Source organism: Hydra viridissima, unplaced genomic scaffold, assembly GCF_058129835.1.
Source record: "Hydra viridissima isolate aposymbiotic clone 2 unplaced genomic scaffold, HvirCarnegie_v1 scaffold_1, whole genome shotgun sequence".
NCBI lineage: Eukaryota > Metazoa > Cnidaria > Hydrozoa > Anthoathecata > Hydridae > Hydra > Hydra viridissima.
Genome location: NW_028324300.1, coordinates 4,661,903 through 4,688,703, shown reverse-complemented (window position 1 = coordinate 4,688,703; position 26,801 = coordinate 4,661,903). Strand labels below are relative to the sequence as shown.

Genomic DNA, 26,801 nt, shown 5'->3' with positions numbered 1-26,801 from the left:
ACTCCATTGCGAAAGGCGTTTTGCGAGAAATTCTCCGCCAGTTCACTTGACATATCAAGGCAAACACCAGCAAATTCAGCTAGTTTACTAAAGGTTTATGACAATTATGAAAGAAACCATCTAAATCCGAGCGTAAAAGAAGATGGTCATTTAAACATCGTGAGTAAAAACGCAAACTGTCACAACCAGCTATGCGTTTTTTAGTGAGAGGAAAGTTCGTTGGTCAATTTGAATTGATTTTTTATTAATAGTCGTTTTGGATAAAATTCGACATTTTAAGAACCATATTTATTGAATGTATTTAAATTTATATTTATATTTATGCTCAAAATACAAAGAGTTTTTTTTTTTTTAAAAAACTCTCTTTTATTAAATGTTACTTGTATTTATTCTTCATTTCAGTGAGACGCAAAAAAAGCTGAAGCAATTAAACGATAGTTAGGGTCGTCGCATGGTTTTAAGTATAAAGGAGGCAAAACAAAAACAAAGACAAACAGTAAGGGCGGAGCAACGTTTGCTCTTAAAACATAAAACAGGAAAAAATTATTATTAAAAATCAAGTGGTTAACAAATTTAGATTTTTCAAAATTAAAAAACAACCTCCTTGAAACTTTTTCCATCCAAACCTCTGCTAATCCATCAGGTTTATTGAAGTTTAACAAAACTCTTAATATAAGCAACAAAATAGGAGGAAAAGAATATATATATATATATATATATATATATATATATATATATATATATATATATATATATATATATATATATATATATATATATATATATATATATATATATACTCTTTATATATAAATCTCAGATTAGAGGAGCAAAAAAAAAAGGGAACTTAAAAGGCATCAACAAGTTCGAGCAGCATTTCCTCTTAAAATATGTAAAAGAAAGAAATATTAAAAAGCAAGTTAGTTTTTAAATTCATTTGTTGAATGAAACATTTTAAAAATTTTTAGTACTGAATAAATGGCTTCATGTTAATATAACTTATTAATTGCTATAGCTTATTAATTGCGATCCTTATTATCTTACTAGCCAAAGTTCTAAAAATGCTAATGTATACTTCTTAGCGCATAGTTTCTTACTCAGCGATTTCGCCTATTTTTAATAAAAGCAAAAAATAAATGGTTTGTTTGTTTCTTTTTTCCATTAAGATTATTCTACTTGAGTATAACTTTTTTTTTTTTTGGGGTGGGGGGGTGGGGGATGTTTTGATGCTTCTGATACACTTTAAATAATACTCCACGAATAAAAAAAATTGTTAGTATATTGATTTTTCCATTTCAGCCATTGAAAGCTTCAAAACTAAAACTTGGTTTTAACATTGTGAAATATTTGATAACAGGCGGAGGTTGAGAAAAAAATTGATTTCGATAAAACTGTATCGTTCCTATGTTTTCAAATAAAAAAAAACAGTTTTTTTTTACTTCAATAATGATGGCAAAATGAGAAAACGTTTGCAAATATGTTAAACAAGCGAATTTTATAGAGTCCTTTAAACTTTATCGAAATCTCGTTCGAATGTCTTCAATTTTCTCTTATGATCTTTTGATTGTAAAAATGGCAAAGGAATAATTTGAGAAATGCAAACTGATCCGCTTCAGTTGTCAGATTAAGTTATAAAAAAAACATTAAAAAAGAAGAAAAATGTTTCGTCACCATAAACGTCGGCGTTGAGAAGGATTTAAGTTTCATAAGTAAGTTAAATATAAAGATAAAGTATTTTTCAATTTAAAACAGTTTTTCGAATGGGACATATTTACTGGTAGATTAAACATGCGCCTACAGTTTTCCATTTTTTAATCCTCTTGTGGAGAAAGCTAAATTTAAAAAAACTCTATTGAACTATTCAACTCAATAATTCTTTGACTATGAAAGGTTTGGGTAAATGTTGTCAGTAAGCAGTTAATAAGTAATTTGTCGGGTGAAGTTTCTTCAAAGTAACTATCTTCTCTTTTTTCCTTTCCTGCTATCGATCTTCGGAAATGGGGAAAGCTTTTAAAAAATTGCGATTGGGCTGTTGTTTTAGTAGTTTAGGTGGCAATCTTTCCTTTTCTATCTCTTCTTCTTAATCCTGAACTGTTTTTTCCGTATTCCCTCGATGTTTTTTTTTTTTTTGTATATTTAGGTGATAAAATGTTTCTGGAGTTTTTATGGATTACATTTTCAAATTTTCAAAATTGTTAGTCGTTTTTCATAATCTTTCATTCGACAATTTATTAATCCTTTTCTTTTACAGCCTGTTAGAAATTTAAAACTTAAACAGCTCTAATAATTAAAAAGTTAAAATCAAGCAAACATAATTATTCTAAAAATTACACAAAACTATTAATGGTCTTTACGTGAAGAGAATTAGGTAAAGAGGATTTTGTAACCCTTGATTAAAAGCGGTAATGAAAACGTTGTTTGGTAAGAAATTATTTGCGTATGTAACATTAAAACTCTCTAAAGAGTCATTTCATAGTGATACAGAAATATAAACATTGAATTGAAGATTAAGTTGCAATTTCTTTAATTAGCAATAAGTCAAAGCACTTTGGTATGTAACAGGGATTTTAGGCCTATATTTAATTTAGTAATTCAAACGTTGCGAATCTGTTTCCAATAATTTTGTATGCAGACGTTTATTGTATACAAAAACTGATAAAATTTTGTTATGTGTTGCAGTTTTCACTTACAGGAAAATACTATATTTTTCTCCCTAGAAAATCAAACTTCAAACAGAAATTAAATGAAAACAATTTTTTCTCCCTAGAAAATCATACTTCAAACAGAAATTAAATGAAAACAATTTTTTCTCCCTAGAAAATCATACTTCAAACAGAAATTAAATGAAAACAATTTTTTCTCCCTAGAAAATCATACTTCAAACAGAAATTAAATGAAAACAATTTTTTCTCCCTAGAAAATCATACTTCAAACAGAAATTAAATGAAAACAATTTTTTCTCCCTAGAAAATCATACTTCAAACAGAAATTAAATGAAAACAATTTAAAAATGAAGAAGAAAAACTATGATCAATATTGATCTGCCCGATGTGCGCTCTGAAATCATGCTGATAGATACTTAAGTGCAATCTTTCATGGTTATTGATGATACATGATAACAGATATTTGAGTTCTTCATCTCTTAATTATTGGAAATATTTATTATTAAATTTATAAATATTTGATAAATTTTTATTTTTGATGGATATTGCTATAACAGAAATTAAACTTCTTTCTTTTCTTTCCAAAGGAACCGAGCTGTTAGATTTTGATAATTAGTTCTATGTTATCATCTATGCTGTTCATTTATGTCGTTCATCTTTGTTAAGATTCGTAGATGTTTTAAACAAACTAGATGAATCAAAAACAGCTTTGCCTAGTTATTTAATCGTAAACAACCCTGATAAATTTTTAAAGTGCAGTCTTCTGTATATTATCGTAACTTATTTTCGCAATCAGTAGATTTCAGAAATTGGCGGATGATATTTTATCTGTTAAGAATCTATTATATCTGAACAGTTATTACTGAAAGATGTTGTTTTTTCATTGTGCAACTAGATGCTTGAGGGAAAGATAAGCCAATAGTGATTACTTAATTCGGTTATAGGTTTCCGTCAATTCTAGGGGTTCAATATAACATTATTACTTCCTGATAATTATGGGAAACTGTTCAAGGCTTAGACCACCACAAAACATCTTTTGAAAAAGTGCACTTAAAAAATGGTGAAAAATAGAAGTGATTTAATTTCATACTGCTAAAATGAAGGAACAATGGAATTTGTTTTGTGGAGACTTCATAAAGTCAGAGTGAAAATCCATTGTGTTTCTTTTAGAAATATTGAAAGTTTCACAACTCAGGATTTAAAGAGGGGGTGTTTGTTTACTATCAGTTGATATCGGCATTGACAAGGTAAATAGTTTATATTCATGAAGCATCGAGCATTCTTTGATTTACAAAATGTTGACGATGGAAAATGGAATCAGTGAATATAGGGGAACATGGGGTAAGATGACGAATGGGGCAAGATGAAAACATATTGTTATCTTCAAAACTTAACTAAATATGAAATCTGACTGTAGCTAAGAGGGAAGTAGATTACATCTACTAGATTTATTTATGCTTTCTATATAAATACTATTTTCGGAATCAAAGATAATTATTAAAAAGGTTTTTCCTATGTTAAGGAAAAAAAAAATTATCCACTTCTATTTGATTTATTTCATCATTACATTACCAGCCAAAGGTAAGCAAGAATTTCTCATGCAGTTTGTTCAATTTGGAAGCCATGCACACTGCTTCAATTTAGAAGTTTTAGGTTGACCTAAATGGTACTCAAGATGTTTCAAAAGATATCAATACTTTGGGTGGGCATGAGATATATTCCATTGAAAACAAAATACAAAGCGTTCCTTTTTTGGATTTATACACTTTTTTAAATAATCGCTTTGCAAAAGAAATTTTAACTCAGTAGCGGATCATGCGTTTTTTGGTGTTTTAGATACCAAATTATAAACATAGAGTAAACTCCAAACATTTATATGTTTATACTAGTGTCAAAACAAGGAAGTTTTGTCAAAATATCAAAATATTTGGAGCCTGGGAACTAAAAAGCCCTTTAAATCTTGCCCCCTGCCCTAAAGTGGAGAGCAACAAGTTCATAATTTTTGTTATAAACTATTCTTAACTAAATTCATATTAATTTAAAAATTTCAAATTTTATGAAAAAATCTTTTATAGTTAAAGAATTATGTCAATCTTAAAATTGTAACCCCCTCAAATTGAGGGGGGTTAAAACTTTAAATGGCCATCATTATTGAACACTATAAAATTATTGCACAAAATTTAAAATTTTTTATAAATAATGACCTTAGTTAAGAATAGTAAAAATTTTTTTTTTCTTACTCGTTGCTCCCACGTTTGGGGCAAGGGGGGCAAAAAATTAGGGTTGTTACTGTTCCCAGGCTCCAATTAACCCAATAATATGCAAAACATCCTTATTTGACATAAACATAAACATATAAATGTTTGGATTTTATCTTATGTTTGGAAGTTAGCTTTCTCAGACAAAACAAAAACACAGAATCCACCCTCTGTCTCAACTATCTATAAACTAAGAATATCACTAGAATGAAACAAGACTGAGACAAATACAAAGTATTAATTCTTTCAAACATTTTTTATTCATGATTACTTCTTTATTTTACAATAATCCAATATTTAGTACTGTATATAAAATTATTCACATCCTCATACTAGAGTAGGTTATGGCCATTTTACGAAGCTTTTCTCCATGGCATTTGCTCAGCTCCGAAGCTGCAAATCTTTTCATTGTCTTGTTAATGTTTTTGTGCACAGCTTCACAGCTTTGCTCACTGAAAATACCCAAGGGTTTGTTTTTTCTTTCAAGAAACATGACGAGGTGTGACTGTATGATGTGAAATTTCCAACCTAGACAGATCTTGTGTGTCATGTATTCTATCAGATACTTATGCAAGTTGCACATTTCAGAGACAAATTCCTGAATATCTCTGCTGAACTCAAGAGATAGCTTCATTCCAAAACATCCTTCTATCACTAAAATGAACAAATTCTAAGGAATTATGTTTATAATTACTTATAAACTATAAGTGAAAAAGTAATTAACTGATTGCATACCGATTTTGAATTTCCTTAAAGTCTCAATACAAGGTATCATCAGAAGTGGAGCTATAGTTATGAGTTCATCCAAGCAAGAAAGTACTTTTTGACAGTTAGGTCCATCAAATCCTCCTCAATTGTAACCGTGCCTAGTTACATTTTTACCAATTAGGAATTTTTTAATTGACTCCTCAGCCATCAAAACATCTGTTATTTGTGTAACAATATGTTCAAACAAATGTAATTCAGGAGGAGGAACTATATCAATAACAAGAGTTTCTCCAGATTCTTCAATTAGGCATGGTCGAACAACATTTTTACAGCTTTTCATATCCTTATTAAGTTCCCCATCCTCAATAAATTTCTGATACCAACTAGTCAAACTTTGAAAAGTCCTCAACTTTCCATTTTTGGAAAGTATTTTTAATGCAAAGTAAATTTTCAAACAGTTCTAATGCAGAGACCTTTTCAGGTGTAAAATAAAGCTAAAAATAACAACAAAGGCATTTTTATATAGTTGAGACAGAGGGTGGATTCTGTGTTTTTGTTTTGTCTGAGAAAGCTAACTTCCAAACATAAGATAAAATCCAAACATTTATATGTTTATGTTTATGTCAAATAAGGATGTTTTGCATATTATTGGGTTAATTGGAGCCTGGGAACAGTAACAACCCTAATTTTTTGCCCCCCTTGCCCCAAACGTGGGAGCAACGAGTAAGAAAAAAAAAATTTTTACTATTCTTAACTAAGGTCATTATTTATAAAAAATTTTAAATTTTGTGCAATAATTTTATAGTGTTCAATAATGATGGCCATTTAAAGTTTTAACCCCCCTCAATTTGAGGGGGTTACAATTTTAAGATTGACATAATTCTTTAACTATAAAAGATTTTTTCATAAAATTTGAAATTTTTAAATTAATATGAATTTAGTTAAGAATAGTTTATAACAAAAATTATGAACTTGTTGCTCTCCACTTTAGGGCAGGGGGCAAGATTTAAAGGGCTTTTTAGTTCCCAGGCTCCAAATATTTTGATATTTTGACAAAACTTCCTTGTTTTGACACTAGTATAAACATATAAATGTTTGGAGTTTACTCTATGTTTATAATTTGGTATCTAAAACACCAAAAAACGCATGATCCGCTACTGAGTTAAAATTTCTTTTGCAAAGCGATTATTTAAAAAAGTGTATAAATCCAAAAAAGGAACGCTTTGTATTTTGTTTTCAATGGAATATATCTCATGCCCACCCAAAGTATTGATATCTTTTGAAACATCTTGAGTACCATTTAGGTCAACCTAAAACCTCTAAATTGAAGCAGTGTGCAAGTAGTATTAAGCTATGATAACTTATTTATGTAGAGTTCTGAGTCATTTTGAAGATTAAGTAGCCTAGGGGCAAGATGAACGGGGCAAGATGAACGGGGCAAGATGACTCGTTTGTCGTTTCGCCAAAGTACATGTTTTACCATAAACCTGTACTCTAATAACTTTTGCGTAGCTTAGTCATTATTACATTGCTTTATTATGCATTGAAATATTTTGTTTGATATTTGCTTTATTTTGTTGTGTTGGAATTTGTTATGAACTGATTAGTAGACTTTTTTTTGCATAGCCCTATATAAATATATAGTTTAATTGTTTAAAAAATCACATAACCGTTGGTATTACATATCTTACTAACTAGAATTTATGATATCGTGTTATTTGAGAAGGTAATGGTATAATGGAATTTACTTTTTCTAAAGTCGTCATCTTGCCCCGCATACGGGGCAAGATGACGACTTTAGAAAATTATCAAATTATCATCTTGCCCCGCATACGGGGCAAGATGATAATTTGAGGTAACTTTGGTTAATGAGTTTTTTCCAGGCTATTTTTAATTTTTATATGGGTTTTTTTTATACATACGTGACGCACAATAATTTGTTTTCCACTTTTTGATAAAGTTTTACTTATTGAAACAGTTATTGAATAAGATATATGTGCTTTTCAAAACGTTCGTCATCTTGCCCCATGTTATCCTATATAATAAAAACAACTCTGGCCTTATTCTTAGCAACAAAAAACTACTCTAAGTCGATGCATGTCGTAGTACTTGTATACGATTTAAAGAATTTTAGTTTTTTATTTATAAGTAAGCGTGCTAGAGCGGTCTTTATTTCTTGTAAGAGAGAGAAAAGTAACAAAATGCTCGTTTTTTTATATAACTAAAAGGAAGTGGCTGCCGTTAAATTTAAACTATATGGCCATTGCCACAATGGCCATATAGTTTAAATTTATCTTCTCTTAGATACGCGCCTGGAACAACTTAAGCACATATGCAAGTCTTAAAAGCAAAAAAATTTATTTCTTGAGATTGTTAAATATCATTTACAATCCGCAGACACTTTACATTAAATTTTTTTAAATGATATTTTACATGACATTTTCTACCGTTTTGTCAATTAATCAAGACGCTCCTAAATGCTTTCATTAATCAACTTAATAAAATATTGATAAATCGCAATTCATAAATCCCAATTATCTTTGAAATCAAACTATCTATTCATGCTTAACTGACCGAGAGATAACCAGAACACAACGAAAAAAACTTAAAAAAAAAGAAAGACCAGAACGAAAGTTGAAATTGCAACAAAAAAACCATTGATAGGTTTCGCTAACCTATTTATCATTAAAATTTTTTAAATGATAATTTGTTTAGAAAAATGAAAGGTCGGCAATTGCGAAACAGATAAACCAGACAAGTTTATAATTAACGTAACGCACACTTGCAATTAAGTGCATTATTAAACGAGGCTGGTTTTCACATACACTTTGTGTTAGTTATTTCTATTTTACTTTATTTAACTTTTAACTCACTGAGTTTCATTTTAAATTATATTGCTTTGAGCATCTTATATGCTTAAACATTTTAATTTTGTCATGTGATTTTTTAAACAATTTACTTTTTTACTTCACTTTTCATAAGTCGATAAGTGTATTAGTAAGTAGAAACCAAAAAAAACACACCGTTAAGTTTTCACATGCTTGCTCATTCAAGGCGCGCAGGCAATCTTTAAACGCGAATCCCAGATTTTGTGCAAAAGTTGAGCTCGCTGCAAATCTAGTACATCTTGGAGAATTTGTTTGCAGCATTTGTACAAATCCGTAATATCACATACATAAGAGAACCAATGCTAAATTAAGTTAAAACTATATTTCGTGTAGTCATTAATTCAAGTTGTCTCTGGGTACATCTTAGAAAATTGCAGATAAAATTTCGAGTCATTTGTAAATCAGGTTGATATACTGAAGTTACGAAAAAAAAAAACATATCATTATGAACTAAATTAACTTATGGCTGGAACTTCGGAAAAAACAAGAACTTTCTTTATACTATGTCATCTAATGCAATTGTAGCCCAACACAATAACAACAACAATCCTTCATTTATACATACAAATGGCTTTATGTCAATAGTTCAAGACGTCAAATCAAAAGCAATAGATTGCAGCGTTTGTGGAGATAAAAGTTCGGGTAAACATTACGGTGTTTACACTTGCGAAGGTAAAATTCTATAAACAGTTGTAGAAAGTACGTAAAAATGCAATATGTAATAATGTCAATACATTTAAAATCATTAAAAAATCACTAATATCTTGGTTAACAGCACAGTAATTCAAATTGTAACTGTATTATTGCTAACATTTTAAGCAAAACCTTAATTATTGTTACTAGAACCAAGTTTTAAGGTTTTTGGAACATATCTACTTCATTTACTTTGCAGGCTGCAAAAGTTTTTTCAAACGAAGTATCCGACGTAATTTAGCATATACATGTAGAGCTTTTCAAAACTGTCCAGTTGATCTGAACCACAGAAACCAGTGCCAGTATTGCCGACTGAAAAAATGCGTCAAAGTTGGAATGAGAAAAGACGGTATGTCAAAAGTTTTTTAAGTAGAAACATCTGCTGCAGATTTGATATTATTATATTTAGTGCAATACTTATTAATTATAATTTTTTAACAAAAAACAAAAAAAATAAAAAAAATAAAAAATAAATAAAAAAAAAAAAAAGCGAAATTTGAAAATTAAAAATCAAAAGTATTTCTTCAGCAAATAAACTTTTTTAGTTTATAAAAAAGAAACCAATTTGAGCTACAAAGTAGTTTTTTTGACACGAGAGGAGTAGTAGAGGGAAATATCAGCAAAAATACAGCAATCTTTTTCAAAAGGGCACAACAGTTAAATTTCATTAAAAACTCTTCACCCCGTCACGATTCACAGGTTGGATTGCAATTTTTTATAATTAGCTTCAGCTTTTCTAATGAACGAAAGACTTTTCAAATTGAAACTATAAAATTACTTTTAATTGCTCGTTGTTACGTACTTTAAAAAATTTCTTTACCAACTAAAATATACACCAAAAAAAAAAAAAAAAAAGTTTCTAAAATAATATTGCATTATTGAAATATTGTTGCATTAAATTATTATTATACAAAAACTTGTGCAGAGTTTTTAGATCATGTAGGGGAACATGGGGTAAGATGACAAATGGGGCAAGATGAAAACATATTGTTATCTTCAAAACTCAACTAAATATAAAATCTGACTGTAGCTTAGAGGGAAGCAGATTGCATCTGCTTGATTTATTTATGCTTTCTATATAAATACTATTTTCGGAATCAAAGATAATTATTAAAAAGGTTTTTCCTATATTAAGGAAAAAAAAAATTATCCACTTCTATTTGATTTATTTCATCATTACATTACCAGCCAAAGGTAAGCAAGAATTTCTCATTCAGTTTGTTCAATTTGGAACCCATGCAAGTAGTATTAAGCTATGATAACTTATTTATGTAGAGTTCTGAGTCATTTTGAAGATTAAGTAGCCTAGGGGCAAGATGAACGGGGCAAGATGGCTCGTTTGTCGTTTCGCCAAAGTACATGTTTTACCATAAACCTGTACAGTAATAACTTTTGTGTAGCTTAGTCATTATTACATTGCTTTATTATGGATTAAAATATTTTGTTTGACATTTGCTATATTTTGTTGTGTTGGAATTTGCTATGAACTGATTAGTAGACTTTTTTTTGCAAAGCCCTATATAAATATATAGTTTAATTGTTGAAAAAATTATATAACCGTTTGTATTACATATCTTATTAACTAGAATTTATGATGCCGTGTTATTTGAGAAGGTAAATGTGTAATGGAATTTACTTTTTTTAAAGTCTCCATCTTGCCCCGCATACGGGGCAAGATGATTATTTGGGGTAACTTTGGTAAATGAGTTTTTTCCAGGATAATTTTTATTTTTATATGGGTTTTTTTTATACATATGTAACGCATAATAATTTTTTTTTCCACTTTTTGATAAAGTTTTACTTATTGAAGCAGTTATTGAATAAGATATAAGTGCTTTTCAAAACATTCGTCATCTTGCCCCATGTTCCCCTATACTATGTAATATTTGTAATATTATTACCATAAATATTGTGATATTTAACCAAAATTGTTAACCAAAATAATATACTAATTCAAGGGCGATCGAAGGGCGATCGAAGGGCGATCGAAGGGCGTTGAATGATTATCATGAAGAAGGAAACTTAATCCAAATTTTAGATCAAATTTTAAAAAATTGTTAAAATACTATCATTTAAAGATTTTATTAATATTAAAAACTCTTAAGAACAATAGTCATTTACTATGTGCTGACGCGCGTCTGGGGTAAAAAACTAGAGAAATGTTTAAAAATAAATATATAGTTTGCAAATGATACAAAAACAAACAATAAATTATACTCATTACTTTTTATCAACGTTCCATCAAAATAATGACTTTTGGATAAAAAATAAACTGAATTTGTTAAAGAATGACGTTTTTAACTAATGAAAAGGAAATGTGTCGACTATTCTTAGTATAAATTTGGATATTTCGTTTCGGATTCCGTTGTTGAAGCGTAAATGAAGTTGAATTGAGCTTTTTCAGTTTCTTAAAACATCTACTTAAACGAGACGAACAAAGGAGACGAATAAACAAGGAGAACAAGCGAGGAGAATAAAGAAGATTATTAGACTTAACATTTGTCTTCACGAGGTAAAAGACTAAATATTTAGCAAAAATTATCCATAGATTTTTCATGATCGTTTCAATGTGCTCTAATTTTAAACGCGACCAAGGGTTCGATAGATGGTCAATATTTCAAAAAATTGCTGAACTGATATAAATTAAATTCTTTAATGTGTAAAATTTCTAAACAAATACCGGATAAAGTTTCAAAGATGTATTCACAACTGTAGCCTTTATATTACATGTTTGAAATAAGTGACGAATTCATAAAAATTGCAAAATCTCTCAGAACGTTTAGTTTTCAGAAGTATATGCAGATGGATAAACATCTTTAATTCAAATGTTTGCCTATTCAGATGGAATTCATTCAGTTAGCATGGGACTTTAAAGAATTCAATGCCTGATCACCGAATGCGTAAAGACAGTAGACAGAATTTGTCTTTCAACCGGATTTGGGTCACAAAAACTTCTCTTGCTTTAGAATTGTCAATAATTTGCTTTTACTAAGTTTTGTAAAAAATATCATCAACCCTACACGCCGCCAATTCTTTTCAGCAGGTATGCTTAATAGTAGAAATATTATCCCTACATATTATCGCATTCCACCGTTTTCCACCCTTATTGTTTTTTGGTATTTGGCAATACAGTATAATGAAATTCCTGCTTCCACAAAAAACTGTACATGGGCCAAAATCCTGTAAAGATATATTTACTATAAATAGAAAGATATATTTAGATCATATAGAAAAGATATTTACTATTAATAAATTTTAACATTAATGTTAATATTGTTCACATTAATGTTATATTTCAACATTAAAGTTTTATGCTAATTGCTACTTTTTTATTCATTTTTTAACTAAACCGTTACTGAAATGAAAATGCATCTGCAAAACTCATTTACTAAAGCAACATAACAGTTGTAATTCTTTTTTTTTTTTTTTTTTTAAAAAAAATTGTCATCAGAGGTTTACAACATTAAACGTTTTTAAGAAAAAGCATAAGAAAATGTTAAACAGTTGATTCAACTCCTGTTTAAATAACAATCGTGAAAGAGAGAATTTTCAAAAAAAAAATCATGAAAAAGAGAATTGTAAATATGAACGGAGAAAAAAATAGCCAACAATAGATGTTTCCAAAAATATTTATGGAGGGTTGTTTCTCCTCTATTCTTGCATAAAAAAGACCATTTTAAAAAATGTTTCAAAAAGGTTGCATTGAATAAAATCTAAATCCCAGAATTGCTGAAAAAAAGAAAAACATAAAGTATTACATAAAATAAGAAAAACATAAAATATTACATAAAAATAAGAAAAACATAAAATATTACATAAAAATAAGAAAAACATAAAATATTATATAAAAATGAGAAAAACATAAAATATTACATAAAGATAAGAAAAACATAAAATATTACATAAAAATAAGAAAAACATAAAATATTACATAAAAATAAGAAAAACATAAAATATTACATAAAATGTCTGAAGAAAGAAAAAGATCTTCAAAACATGGAAAATGTCAAATAGTAAAACATCATAAAAAAATATCATCTTATGGGATATTCTCTTGTCGATCTTAAACAAAACTTGAGATGAGACAATGAAAGGGGTTTCATTTTCTTATTAATGAGCTTAGGAAATTTTTTTTAGTTAAGGTTTTAGTAAAAAATATTTAATCAGCTCTATGAATTTAAAATTTAATGTTTTGTTAACGGTAGCTATCTACATTTAATTTTAACGGTAGCTCTCTACATTAGATTTTAACGGTAGCTATCTACATTTAATTTTACTGATAACTTTAGTACAACAAAGACTAACGAAGCAAAAGATGACTAAGTGAAATTGAGTTAAATCAGACCTAGCAAGAGGAAAAATTCTTGGCGATGAAGTTTTTTTTATTGCAGACGTTTTTTTTATTTCTTTTTTAAACTTGTAATGGAGTTTAAAAAATATTTAAACAAATCATGAGGTTAACTGGTTCAGATATATGATTGAAACCAAGTCTACGTCTTGAAGTAAATTTGAATATATTTGTGAAAGCTTGTTAGCAATTTCCGGTTTTTGTAACTCCCAAGTTCATTTCAATAAAAATTAGAAGATGCTAGTTCAAAAAAAGGATTGAGTAACACCCTTTTTGTTGTTTTTTTTTATTAATTCATTGTTAAAAAAAAAAAGTATTTCGCTAAAAAAATTTTATATACATGGTACCACTCAATTCCCCAGTTGTTCAACCTTTTTAGCTGGAAAAAACTTGATCTTAGATCATGATCTAAACCTTCGTTGATCTAAAGATCGAAATCGTTATCAGCCACAGCTCACTTCAGGCCTACTTTTTTGTGCAAAGCTCAGCACTTTCCAAAATTTTCCAAATCATGCTTGGTCTTTTGATACGAAATTAATGAGCGTTGGACGTATTTAACCAAGTGAAAACAACTCTACCCAAATAAACAATAAATCAACAAAACCTTAACCCGCCCATAACAAACCAGCTCAAGCGTTCATCGATTATTATTTACGCGCAAGAAATCAATGCGCATGCGTAAACTGAAACATTTTTAAGTACTGATTTTCAAGCATGCGCAGTTTTGTATTTTACTCTTAAATTAAAACGATCTTCTGATCTCATGCAACAAGAACGAACAGAGCTTCTAAACCCCCTGTCAATTCGTAACGGTATTTAAACCACGATCAAGATAAATATTTGGCAAAAAAAAAAAAAAACTTCGCGTAAAATTTTTTAAAAAAAGCAACACAAGCTACATTTCTCCATTTTAGACTATTTTTACAGTAGCAATCTTTTTGTGCTGACATTTTTCATCTAAATGTAAACGAATGGATTAGTATGCTCGAATGATACACGAGAGTGTATTTTAAGGAAAGGATCTTCTCCTTTCTTTAATCATTAGAAGAGAATAATGTACCATGGAGATGAAGATGAGATTCATAAACTTGGTAAGAATAAAGAAACCACTCAAAGTATACTACGCCTTCTTTTACTAATTGAATTTCGAATTTTTGTTACTTGAAGTGGTTTAAACTTTTAAAGCAAGAGTTTGTCTTCGGACGAAAGTCTTGTTTTCTTCTATTCGTTTGCAAAAATATTTTCTTGTTTTTATTTTGACTCACGCAATTTTTATTACTATAATGGCGACTAGAAGCAAATGCGACACTCCAAAGTTGTTTATTGCCTTGTTGAACCTAAACAAATTAGGAAAAAAAAGCAGTTTTAAATACGTGTAAACAAGTTTGCTTTTTTTTTTTTTTTTTTTTTTTTGTCCATTTGTCGATATTTCAAAGTACCAAATGTGATTGTAACGTGGTGCGTAATTCCTTTTGACGTCTTATTTTTTTACATTAAATGAAGAATTATTTTTCATATTGAATGAAGGTGAGAAGTTCTTTGCCGCGTTTGTTAGAATTTAAGACCGAGCCACCCATATATAAGCAAGTTTTTTCAAACCTGGTATATATAAGAATAAATATACATCTTTCGTAGCACTTTATTGAGACGTTCAGTGTACAAATCGATTAACTCTATTTTTGGGGAATCTAAGATTTAGATGTCATAATACTTGGTAAGGTCATGACTTTTTATTTTTATAGTAAATTTCCTGAATAATAAAGATTAACACCTTTAAAGGACAAATTTTTTTTACATGCACATTATTTCATCAAATTTCTCAACTTTTTGTTTTAAGGAGTTTATCGGTTTGTGCACTGAACGGCTTAATTGTCATGTACTTTTGATTATTGATATATAATTCACCATCAAAGTTATTATTAAAAACTAAAAAGACACAAGTAACAGTATAACAAAGTAATGTTAATATCAGGCTTGGTACCCAAAAACCCAAAGAGCAAAAAGCCACCAAAACTCAACTTATTGGATTTTTGCTCTCAAATTTCTTACAACTTTTTCATTTATAAATAAGTTTTCATTGATACTAAAGTTTAGATGCTGCTCAACAATTTTTTTCTAATGATGATAAAATAAGGAGTTAAGCGTTATATCTTTCATAATTGAGACATTTATTTTTACTTAAACCAGTAATAATCAAGCTTAAAAATTTAAAACAAAGTTATCAAACAATTTAGTCATTGTAGCAAGATCATTTTTCATCAAATTGATCTTTATCTACCTTAACCAAGAGTTCTAAGGACCCAAAAACAAAAACTAACAGCAAAATCCCAGTTAGGTTTTTGCAAACCCTGGTTAACACACATTGTTAATTGCTAATTAGCAAGTGCACTATTTACATTAAACTTTAAAGATATTTTTATCATACTAATGGTGGTTATTTAAACTTTAATATCAATAATGGTTAGCATAGTAATAGAAGTCAATCTTTGAGTTGTAATCTTTATGTTGGAAATTCTCTCCTTTTTCCTAGCAGTTCAGAAGGGACGGCTACCTAAGTCACCACTTGAAGGTTCAATGGTTGATCAATTTATTGCCATGAACAATAATGTCAACCATTACAATGGTGGATTGCATCATCAAATAACAAGCTATTCCAATCTTTTATCTGCAAGGTAAATTTTGTATCAATATTTATTTGTTGATATAGTTTTAAAATATTTGTTAACAGTTTTGAAGTTGCATTACTATTTTTACTTTTCACCATATGCCTAAGAAATCTTCTTTTTCCAATGCAAAGATTTATGAGAAGTCAAATTATTCATCCAAATTATCAATATCCATTTAGATTGCAGCAACAGCAGCAGCAAAATCAATATAGTTTAAATCAAAATAATGTTTTTGGAGGGGACAGTGTGTATGAAATGGCAACAAGGCTGCTCTTCAATGCTGTTGAATGGGCAAGAAATGTGCCTTTTTTTTCAGGTCTGTTCGTAGTTCTTCAGGTCCTTTTAAAAAATTTCCATCACTGTCTGGAGAATTGTTTTTTGGTACCTGTACTTTTTTTTAAATATTCTAGAATTTGAGATAAAAGTTTCTAACATTTTTAGCTCTTCCAACATCGGATCAAATTGCTCTACTGAAGTCATCATGGAGTGAACTTTATATTCTTAATACATCTCAACATTGCATTACATTCCAAATTAATGCCAGAGCTTTAACTACAGATCAAAATGTTAATGAGATAAAAAAACGAAGTGAGGCAGCAAATGAAACTTCAGTCAAAATGTTTGAAGAACTTGTAGAAAGATTTAAAAATCTGCAAACTGATGCTGCAGAATTTTCTTGCCTTAAAGCACTTGTATTGTTTAACCCAGGTAACTTTTAAATATGTTATTCTATAATTTTTCTATAATTTTAGAATTATTCTATAATAATTCTATATAATTAGAATTATTCTATAATAATTCTATAATTAAACATGTTATTCTATAATTTAAGCACTAGAAATATTTATTATTTTTATATATTCACAAAGCAATTATTAATTTTTTAACTAAGCAAATATTAGTTTTTAAACTAAATCTAAATGCATAGCTCACACTTCAGATAAATGTAATGGTTTTTCTCAACATTATAGTTTTTCTTGTTCCCACTCAAAGGCTAGAGTTTCTATCAAAATTGCTAATTTCTAATTATCTTTTTTAAAAAATTTTTAAAATTTAATTTTTGTTGCTTCTAATTTTTGTTGGGTTTTTAATGTAAAATATGCTCTTTTTTTGATTAAATATATTTTAAGTTTTATTTTTTATACTCTAGACTCTCCTGGGCTTGGTAATCCATCTCTCATAGAAAATCTTCAGGAAAAAGCTCAAGCAGCGCTTGAGGATTACTTACGTCAACAGAATGCTACACACAGTTATCATAACAGATTTGGAAAACTTTTATTGCGTTTACCAGCTTTAAGTTTAATTAGGCCCACAACAATTGAAGCATTATTTTTTCCTCGACTCCAAGGCAATCAAAATGTTGACAATTTAGTTGGCTCAATGTTATTATATGGTTTAGGCTCTAATAACAATGCATCTTTTGTTAACAGTGGAATCAATATTTCTGGGGTTGGTTTAAATGGAAGCTCAAATGGATCAATGCTAAATATGACAGGTTTAGCAGGACATATGGGAAATCCTTCTGCAATGGGGTTTATGAATAATGCCAATCTAACCTTTTCAAATAGTAATAATTTAGGTAATCTACAAATACCAATACAAGGTAGTTTACAAAATCTGTGTAATTCTAATCACTTATTTTCCACAACTGGTATTAATAGCATTAATGGTTTAAACGGGCCTAATGGGTTTAGTCAGCAGGGCATGAACAACCTTGTGATGAATCAACATTCTGTTGCAAATCGAAATCCACAAAATAGTTCTTCTTGTATGCAAAACATTCAACACCAAAATCTCCAAACCCACTCAAGCCCAACAAGAAACCACATCAAGATTGAACCTCCAGTTAGGTGATTGCCAAAAGAATCTGTAGTTTTTTTAAAAGATACTTTTCCAAAATATTTAATTTTATATATATATATATATATATATATATATATATATATATATATATATATATATATATATATATATATAAAAGATAACTAAATATATATTAAGTATTTAAGACTTTATGGATGTAGTTATGATTTGAATTGAATGTACTGTTTTTTAGATAAACAAAAGTTTGTAATGTTTCAAAGTTTGTACTGTAAGTTTTGTCTATATATATATATAATTAACAACTAATTTTTCTCTAAAAAGTTTTAACAAAAAAGCGTGCAAGATTTTTAAATATATTTTATTTAAATATATATTTTAGCTAAATATATTTTATTTAAATATATTTTAGGTACTATTTTAACTTTACTGCATAGATTCTATTTTTCTATTATAATTATATTTTGTTTATCAATTATTTATTATGTATTTTGTAAATCATGTTGTCTATGAGATCTTATAACTTTTTTTTTGATTTTCATTTAACTAAAAGAACGTGTTAGAATCTTTAAGTAGCATCACTGATTAAATTAATAAAAATCATTTGTTCAAACTTCTTTACCTATGTATAAAATGTTTTTTTGTTTTTTTTTAACAGCTCATATAAAGATTTGGGGGATATTGGTTAAAATACTATTTTACATGTTTGCTAAATATTTTAGCAAACATAAATTCGTTTGAAAAGATAAGTCGCTTTCTTTTGAGTGTTTATTATTATTAGTATCATTTTTCGTTGTAAGTCTCTCTGTAGTTTACAGCTACAACAGGTTTAGGATTAAATTAGTATGTAAGTCTGGGCGCAATTTGAAACCACACCGTATAGCATACAGCTAACTCTTCAGAAAATTCTTTATCGAAATCCTTCCCTTTTTTTAGAGAAAATGAACCTCTTTAAAATAATCGCATCAAGACTGATATCTAGTCGTCTTTAAAACGTAGTTAGCATCTGGTATAAATTTGTTTCACCAAAAACTATGTAACCTCCGGCGTACTTAGGTCCTAACAAGTACCTAATTCTTCTTCAATGATTAATGATCTTTCTTAAAAAATAAGATTAACTTATGATAGTTTTCAATTAGAATAAAAGCGAGTATGGCCATTATCATGGTAATGGTCAAACAACCAAACCAGGAGGTTATTTCGAAAGAAACAGCATAAACCTGTTTTGATTTCCAAATTCATCAGCAACATCTCTGGGTTCTTCAACACTTGTTGCCTTGAATCTTCAAAGAAGTATCGAGGTAGCATTCCAGAAGGACTACAGAGTTTTCCAGCTACACTTTTCAGTAACTTCTACTTGGGTTTAATGAGATTCGTTCATTTAATTTAAAATAAAAATAGTCAGTTACAGTGAGTATGCTAAAAACATAATCCTGGGTGCTAACAAAAATTTTCAAAGCTGGTAAAACATTTTCAGGCAGATAGTGACAAATCATCAGCTGCACTGAAGTATTGTCAAAGCAGTTTGTTGTTAAGTTTAAATATCAATTGTTTTTGCAACAAATGTTTAACAGAAAGAATAGATTTTCACAGGACCATCATGCCTTCCTACTTTTTTACTATCACGTCTCTATCGAAAGGATAGTCTAAAAAGTAACCAGGATTATCAGACTGATCATTTGAGTAGCCAAATACAAATTCACACCATGTGATTTTAGGCTGCGTATTTACTCCACGTAAGTAGTAGTTGTCATATTATTTGGGTTGTCCGTATACCTAGATTTAAATTTCTCAACGCAGAGTTCTTTAGAATATAGCTGCGTGCTGACAGTGCTTCCAGTGACAATGCTGCGTGCTGACAGTGCTTTTAGTGACAGTGCTGCGTGCTGCGTGCTGAGTGCTGCGTGCTTCCAGTTATTGCAATTTTTTGTTATTGTACTTTTCTGCTATCACGTCGATAGGATAGTATAAAAAAGAATTTTAATAAAATGGATTCTTAGTCCAAAAAATATTTAATGCTAAATCCCCAGGCAGAACGATAAATCAGACCAGTCATAGTGGTCAGTATTAGGTCAACCGGCCAGTCAAAACATCGTATCAATTTAATGCAGAAAATGGGTTTCTTGACCCAAAAAAACTTCTGCTTCGATATGTACTTTGTCTTATACGACTATGAGGACTTTATGCTAAGTTTTTAAAATGACATCCAGATTTGTTACTGAGAAAAACTGAAGCATTAATGGTTTTTGAGTTGAATGAAGCGTGAAAGGTTTTTCAAAAGTTTACATCAAACTTTACAGATCATCATTACAGTAAACTGCATGAAAATTTGATTGAGTCTAGGTTACCATTGTCCTAAAAAAGATAAAAATGATCTCTACTTCAGGCAAACCTATGATTTATCAATCAACAGGGGAGAAAAAAAGAGTAAGACCTAGTTCACGCATGTGCGATGCTGTTGGTCATTACATTCCACCTAAAATGATTTTTAAACAGAAGTCAATGTTATTCATATGTTAAGTAACATTTTGAATTTTTTTGTTATGCATTGAATTCTTAAGACATTTTATTCAATATGTAAAGTGTTTCTTGATGTATAAATTTTTAAGCTTCGGCGTCCCGGTTCAAAAAAAATAACGTTACGTGACGTTACGTAACAGCAACTTTAGTCCCGATTGAACGAAGACGTTACCACACTTTTAAAAAAAATCCCGATTGAAACGTTACGTTCTGGGAATAACCTGACGTCCCGATTGAATAACTGCACTCGAAAATTTAGTGCGGTTATGAACCAAGACGAACCAAGAATAACGTGACAAACTGAACAATAAATATATATATATATATACTATACAGACGGAATAATATCTATATATACTAAAGACGGAACAATATATATATATTGTTCCGTCTTTAGTTCTCCAAATGAAACAAAACCTTGTCCCGATTTAACCATGACGTTACCGCACTTTAAAAATTTTTGTCCCGATTCATTTTTATAGTTAGATTTCTACCGGGATAACTTAATTCCCGGTTCATTTCGGGAATAACGTTCCGGGATGCCGAAGCTTATAAATTTTTACCAATATTTGCTCATTATACTCATAAAAAAAACATAAACCTAATAGAAAATGCATTAGAAATATGACAAGTTTTAAAACCCTATCCCCATGTTATTTTACATGGAGTTTTTATGCAAAAATCAAAAAATACGAATTACAAGTGTCAACCCTTGATAAACCTTTATGTAAAAATAGGCTTTTTTAATAGAATATACTAGCATACAGGTGTTCATTTTTCAAAAGAAACTTATAGTTAATATTTTCCTGAATGGCTTTGAGACAATTTCTATTAAGCGACTTTGAGACAGCTTCTGTTAAGCTTTCTACACATGTCTCACCAACCTATGACTGTCTAATCTGTTGTATTTCCGAGCAAAAAAATTTACACAAAAGCATCCACTAATGATGCTTGAAACTTCAACACCAAAACTACAGCAACAGGCGTTTATGAATAATGCCAATCTAACCTTTTCAAATAGTAATAATTTAGGTAATTTAGTTTTCACATAGTTTAATTTAGGCGTTACATTTTACTGAAAAGTGCTGCTTAAAGTGGTTGTCAATTTTCGACGTCAAGGTCTTTCTCAACACTGCACTCCAAGAAATAGGCATGAAGGTTGTTGGCTGAAGCAGACATAGTTTGTGCTGAGGAATTATTTGCAATTTAATCAGTCACTAAAAATCAGTTTTAGCTTGCATCTTTTAGGACCTTTAGTTGCTCAAAAGCTTTTTAAAGAACCTCAATTTAAAGCACGGTTCAACGAAAAACTTTCCTGATATGAGAAAACAAAGATATGCTCTGAACCAAATCAGTCCTATTCGAGTGGTAGAACAAAACTTTCACCCAGACTATTCAAAGCAGCTTCTTCAAATAGTGTTGATTACAACAGCAAAAAATTTCTGTTTTTCAAGACAAAAATTTTTTTGTTTAATAAACTTTTTTTCAAAAAATCTTTTTTAAAAAAGCCAAAAAACAATATTTCTTAAGTGGTGAAAATAATGAAAAAAAATTAAAAAATACAGTTTAAGCCAGGATTTCAAAGTTACTTGCAATGAACTCCTATTGGAATGCAGTATGACCCCTAAAAGAGATTTTTTAAAAAGGTTTTGTTGATATTGGTTCGCATCCTTTCTAACTATGGACCACAACCATTTGACCATAAATTTTTTGCATGGAACGGATGCCAAATCATAACAGAAACATTTCATTAGAGCATATCTCAGAGCAGCCCTCATGAAAAACGCTACCTCAAGCTTTCAAACAATATGAGTTTTAAAGCAACAGGATTTTACCGCCTTTAGATCTGGATGTTCTAGAGAATGATGATCCATGTACACTTTTCAGTAATTTAATTGTACTGAGCAGAAGTAATCATGTAAAGCAGTAGAAAAAATTGGCATTACGTAGTTTTCTTATATAAATGGCTTTTAAGTAAAAGCCTTTTAAAATATAGTTTGAGGGTTTTTATTTACAAAGGTAATTAAGAGATTTATATATATATATTATGAGCGAGTATAAATTGAACTAAATTCTGTTAAAGGAGAGTTTTTATTGAAGAGAAGGTTTGTAATTGCAACTTTGTGTTTGCTGCGAGAAAGAAACAAGTAATGTCAGTTGTACTATCATAAAACTTCAAGCCACAAGAAGTTTAAAGTCTTTGAAGTCTTGGATAATAAAGGAAACAAAGTATTAAAGCACATGAATTTGGCTGCATCTAGTTCACAGCAACATGATGAATTAATACATAGTAAAATTTCATCTAACGCCACTGTTGCTGCATTAAATTCATATAAAAATGTATATATACTTCAAGTTGTAAATTACATAAATTATATTTATATAAATTGTATAAATATATTACAATTATATAAATATATTATAATTATATAAATATATTATAATTATACAAACTATATAAATTATATAAATTATATAAATATACTTCAAGTTGTAAATTTTAATCCTCCAAATAAGAAACATGATAAAAAATCATAAGTTGTTCTCAATAAGCAAGGATTATTTGAAAAAAATGAATAAGTAAAAAAGAAAAAAATAATCACAAAGAGAAGACATAAGATAAAAGTTTTAAGGTTTCAAAGAGAAGATTACAAATGATAACGAAGAGCATTTTTATCCTGTATGGTCAGTGAAATAGTACAATACGCAAACTGAATGGATAGTTTGTAGTGTTTTTAGTTTAAGGGTACATTAGGATTGCATGAATGGAATACTTTTGCATTTGTTACTTTAAATCTATTTCAGTCAACTTTGATTATAACATGATTTTATTTTAACCGTGCTAATATTTCTCCAAACGAAGTCTTCAATACTTTGTCTCAGATTCTCAGGAAAGTGAGACAGAATACTATTTGTTATTTTGAAAGACTTTCCAAAATACTGAAAAAAGCTGATGCCTCAAATCTTTGAGTCATTTTAGGTAATATAATGAGCCAGTTATGAGAAATATTTGGTTTTTGTATAAAAAACTTCCATCAAAGCCACTTTTTCCAAAAAGTAGATAGCAGAAGTAAGTAATTATAAGTACTTAATTCTACAATGATCTTTTTTTAAACAAAAACCTTTTTTGTTATCACAAACTTAGTGATAACATAAAAGTTGTAACACTGGTAGTTACACTAAGCTGCAACGTTTTAAATGCATTTTTAGGAACAAAAAATGCATTTAAAGCGTTGCAGCAATTAATTTACACAATTAAGTAGCAATTACACAATTAAGTATTAATAAAAAATTAACTTAATTTTGTAAGTACTTTCATCTTGGGAAACTTATGGTAAAAATCAATAAAAAAATCAAGTGTTTTAAAAGTTAAAAATTAAGGAGAGAAATTAAGGAGAGAATTTAGTTGCAAAAAATGTCAGTTGTCGGTTACTATCAGTTGAAAAGTAATCGTAGTTTTAGAGTCGAAAATTTGTATCAATTTTTTGTATCTTTTTGTATCAGTTTTTAATGCTTTATTTTCAAGTATTTGACATCTAATTATGTAATAATTATAATATAAGAGCAAGAAATTTCGGCACTATAAGTTTAAATGTAAATATTATTATTATACAACCCTTACGCATATAATATAAAAAGTTTACACCGGTCATTGCTATATATATTTGTCCGTAATATAATGAGCCTTATGCTTTAGAAGCTTTCGTTACTAGTAATTGTACAAACTACCTATAAAATTCAAAATTAGAACCTTACTTTTACTTAAGCATTGCTAGCTTAAAGCATTAAATTATTCTTATACAAGCTAAAAAATAAATATATCGTTATTCAGTTCTTTGAGCTGTTGAACGATTTTTCAAAAAAAAAAAAGAAAAAGAACTAAACGCTTAAAAAAATATCAGATTTACTATAAAAACAGATAAATAGCCGAAGTGAAAAAGAAGCACAGGTGTTTCAAGAATTTCACATATTTCATCAAATGTCAAAAATGATAATTATTCAATTAGTTTGGAGTAAAAACTGAATCCATCGAAGCTTTACTTGAGAGCTGTAGCGAGCTCCACTACTAGAAAATACGGGTTCTGGGACAAAATCATTTCCGCGGGCAGTGTTCTGGGACAAAATCATTTCCGCGGGCAGTGTTCTGGGACAAAATGATTTCCGCGGGCAGGGTTCTGGGACAAAATGATTTTTTCATGATAATCGCTGGGACAAAATGATTTTTTCATGACGTGATAACGCGTAATGAAAAAAGGTTTAATGGTTGCAAAGGTGTTTGAATCTTGTGCTAAGTTAGATCCTTTGGATCCGTGGAAAATTTCTTTTTAAGCGTAATAATAGGCTTGACCGAGGAGAAATTAAGATAAGATGGGTACATATTTTCTGTCTCTTTTGAAGTATAATCCATCTTTGAGTGAGCTTCCAGTGACCCAGGGTGTTAAAAACAGCCCATCTCCTTTGTATGTGGCAATTTTCATTCCTTTTCCATTGCTTTTGAGGTAGGCAATACCATTTCCAATAATTTTTTCAATCAAAGTGGGCGCAAGAGCTCCCAATAAAGGTAAAAGAAAAGGAAGAAACCCTCCTTCTGATTTTATTCCATTTCCTAAAATTTTGTCGATCATATTGGAACCAAGAGAAGAGGCGACACCGCCCAAAGCGGCCTTGCCAAAAGCTGGAATGGCTTTGGCTGCAACCCTTCCTAATAAAGGCAAAAGAGCACCGATGAATCCTCCTTCAACTTTTGCGTTGTGTTCCAATTGAGTTTTGCTCATTTTTATGGTGAATCCAACTCCTCGATGGAGTGCGTTTACAAATTTTCGGTGTTGGCTTTCTGTTAAAAGCAAAACGTCGTTTCCATGCAGATTTTCTTTTGAAATCCGGATGCTGACGGGTTTTCCTTCCATGATTGATTTTTCTATTTTATCGATCTGTCCCTGAGAGACATTTAATTTGACACGAATGTAATTGCTCATTTTTTAAATGCTGGAAAAAAATATTTATTTCACTTCTCGAATGTGATAACGGATCGTGATGTCCTCGCCGCGAAAGTCGATTAGATTTCCGTTTTGATCGACGATGCGTGTGATCATAGTGGAAATTTCTGGTACTTTGACAGGGAGGTAAACCAAATGGGCTGGTCTTTCGATGATTTTAAAGCCAGGACCGACCGAGGGATAAAAGGAGTAAATACAATTTACTTGTACTCCGTTGATGTATGATGACCCTGTGACGTTGTTGATGATTCTGATTGTGTTGACGTCCGTGATTCTGACAATGTCGTCGGACTCGTATTCGGAATTGGAGTCTAATTGTCTTTTTGTGAATCCTAAAATGGGGGCGATGCTGTTTTCCACGTTCAAATCCATCAAATAATTTATACCAAGTTTGATGGACGATTTTAAAGTGTTTAAATTTGATCCGATTTTGATGTTTTCGGGAGAGTAGCTAATTTTATTTGTGGTAACGTAGCTTGCGCTTTGGGACGCGTAATTTTTGATTGTGTTTGAGACGGTTTTTTGCAAATAATTGTTGATGTCTTTGATGTCGTAGCTTCCTTTTGGAATGGCGACGTTTTCCCAATTAGCACCGTTGTTCATGCTGTATCGGAAAGAATTGTTTTTTTCGGTGATGTTTGGAAAGCTGTTGTACGTCTCAAGATCGAAAAAAGCCATCTCATATTTTTTTTCTTTTTCAAAAACGATTTTGTCTAAAAATTCTGTTATTATTATGTTGGATGTTCCATCCACATCGATCATTATTCCTGACATTTTTTAATAGATGAAAAAAATTTTAGATCATCTCATGATCCGTGGAAAATTCTATGAATTTTTTAGATCCTTTTTGGATCAATGGAAATCACAAGTGATTTTTAGATCCTTCGGATCCATGGAAAATTCTCTGAATTTTTTAGATCCTTTGGATCAATGGAAATCATAAATGATTTTTAAATGGATTCTTTTGGAAAATAAAAATCGTCAAATCCGCTTCGATATTTTCCATTGTATTTTTTTGACGACAAATCGATAACAGCAAATCCGTGAGGTTCAGACCAGCAATGCCTGCAAAACTTTTTAAACTCTTCTTTTTTCATATCGCTCGAAACGTGGTCTCGATAGATGTGATCCATATTTTTTGAGTCTTGAGGAAACAGACAAATAAAATTGGTGTTTTCTCGGATGGTTTGTCTGGGAAGCATGAAATAATTTTGAGCGAGGTAAAAGCAGTCGACGTTG

At 29.7% G+C, this 26,801-nt stretch overlaps 1 protein-coding gene and 1 pseudogene across 8 annotated transcripts; one reads left to right on the top strand and one right to left on the bottom strand.

The window, feature by feature from the left end:
- Positions 1–5,240: 5,240 nt before the first annotated feature.
- On the bottom strand, positions 5,241–5,984 carry LOC145181284 (uncharacterized; annotated as a pseudogene).
- Positions 5,985–8,548: 2,564 nt separating this feature from the next.
- Positions 8,549–18,129, top strand: LOC145187409 (nuclear receptor subfamily 2 group F member 1-B-like). 8 transcript variants are annotated; one of them, XM_080063787.2, is made up of 6 exons: positions 8,549–9,189; positions 9,410–9,559; positions 16,092–16,230; positions 16,404–16,540; positions 16,666–16,932; positions 17,375–18,129. In XM_080063787.2, exons 1-6 carry the CDS (start codon positions 9,021–9,023, stop codon positions 18,076–18,078), a joined length of 1,566 nt encoding a protein of 521 aa, XP_079919913.2. In that variant the 5' UTR covers positions 8,549–9,020; the 3' UTR covers positions 18,079–18,129. The 8 variants fall into 8 exon arrangements, with proteins under 8 accessions (XP_079919913.2, XP_079919912.2, XP_079919919.2 ...); XM_080063786.2 differs by having other exon boundaries at positions 16,089–16,230; XM_080063793.2 differs by lacking the exons at positions 8,549–9,189; positions 9,410–9,559 and adding an exon at positions 14,387–14,649 and having other exon boundaries at positions 17,375–18,127.
- The last annotated feature ends 8,672 nt before the right edge of the window (positions 18,130–26,801 follow it).

What these genes read in the sequence shown, in the direction of transcription:
- LOC145187409 (XM_080063786.2), top strand. Translation starts at nt 9,021, where the DNA reads ATGTCATCTAATGCAATTGTAGCCCAACACAATAACAACAACAATCCT. An exon ending in CGGTGTTTACACTTGCGAAG is followed by an intron (nt 9,190 to 9,409) that starts GTAAAATTCTAT and finishes TTTACTTTGCAG; the next exon opens with GCTGCAAAAGTTTTTTCAAA. An exon ending in AAATGTGCCTTTTTTTTCAG is followed by an intron (nt 16,541 to 16,665) that starts GTCTGTTCGTAG and finishes TAACATTTTTAG; the next exon opens with CTCTTCCAACATCGGATCAA.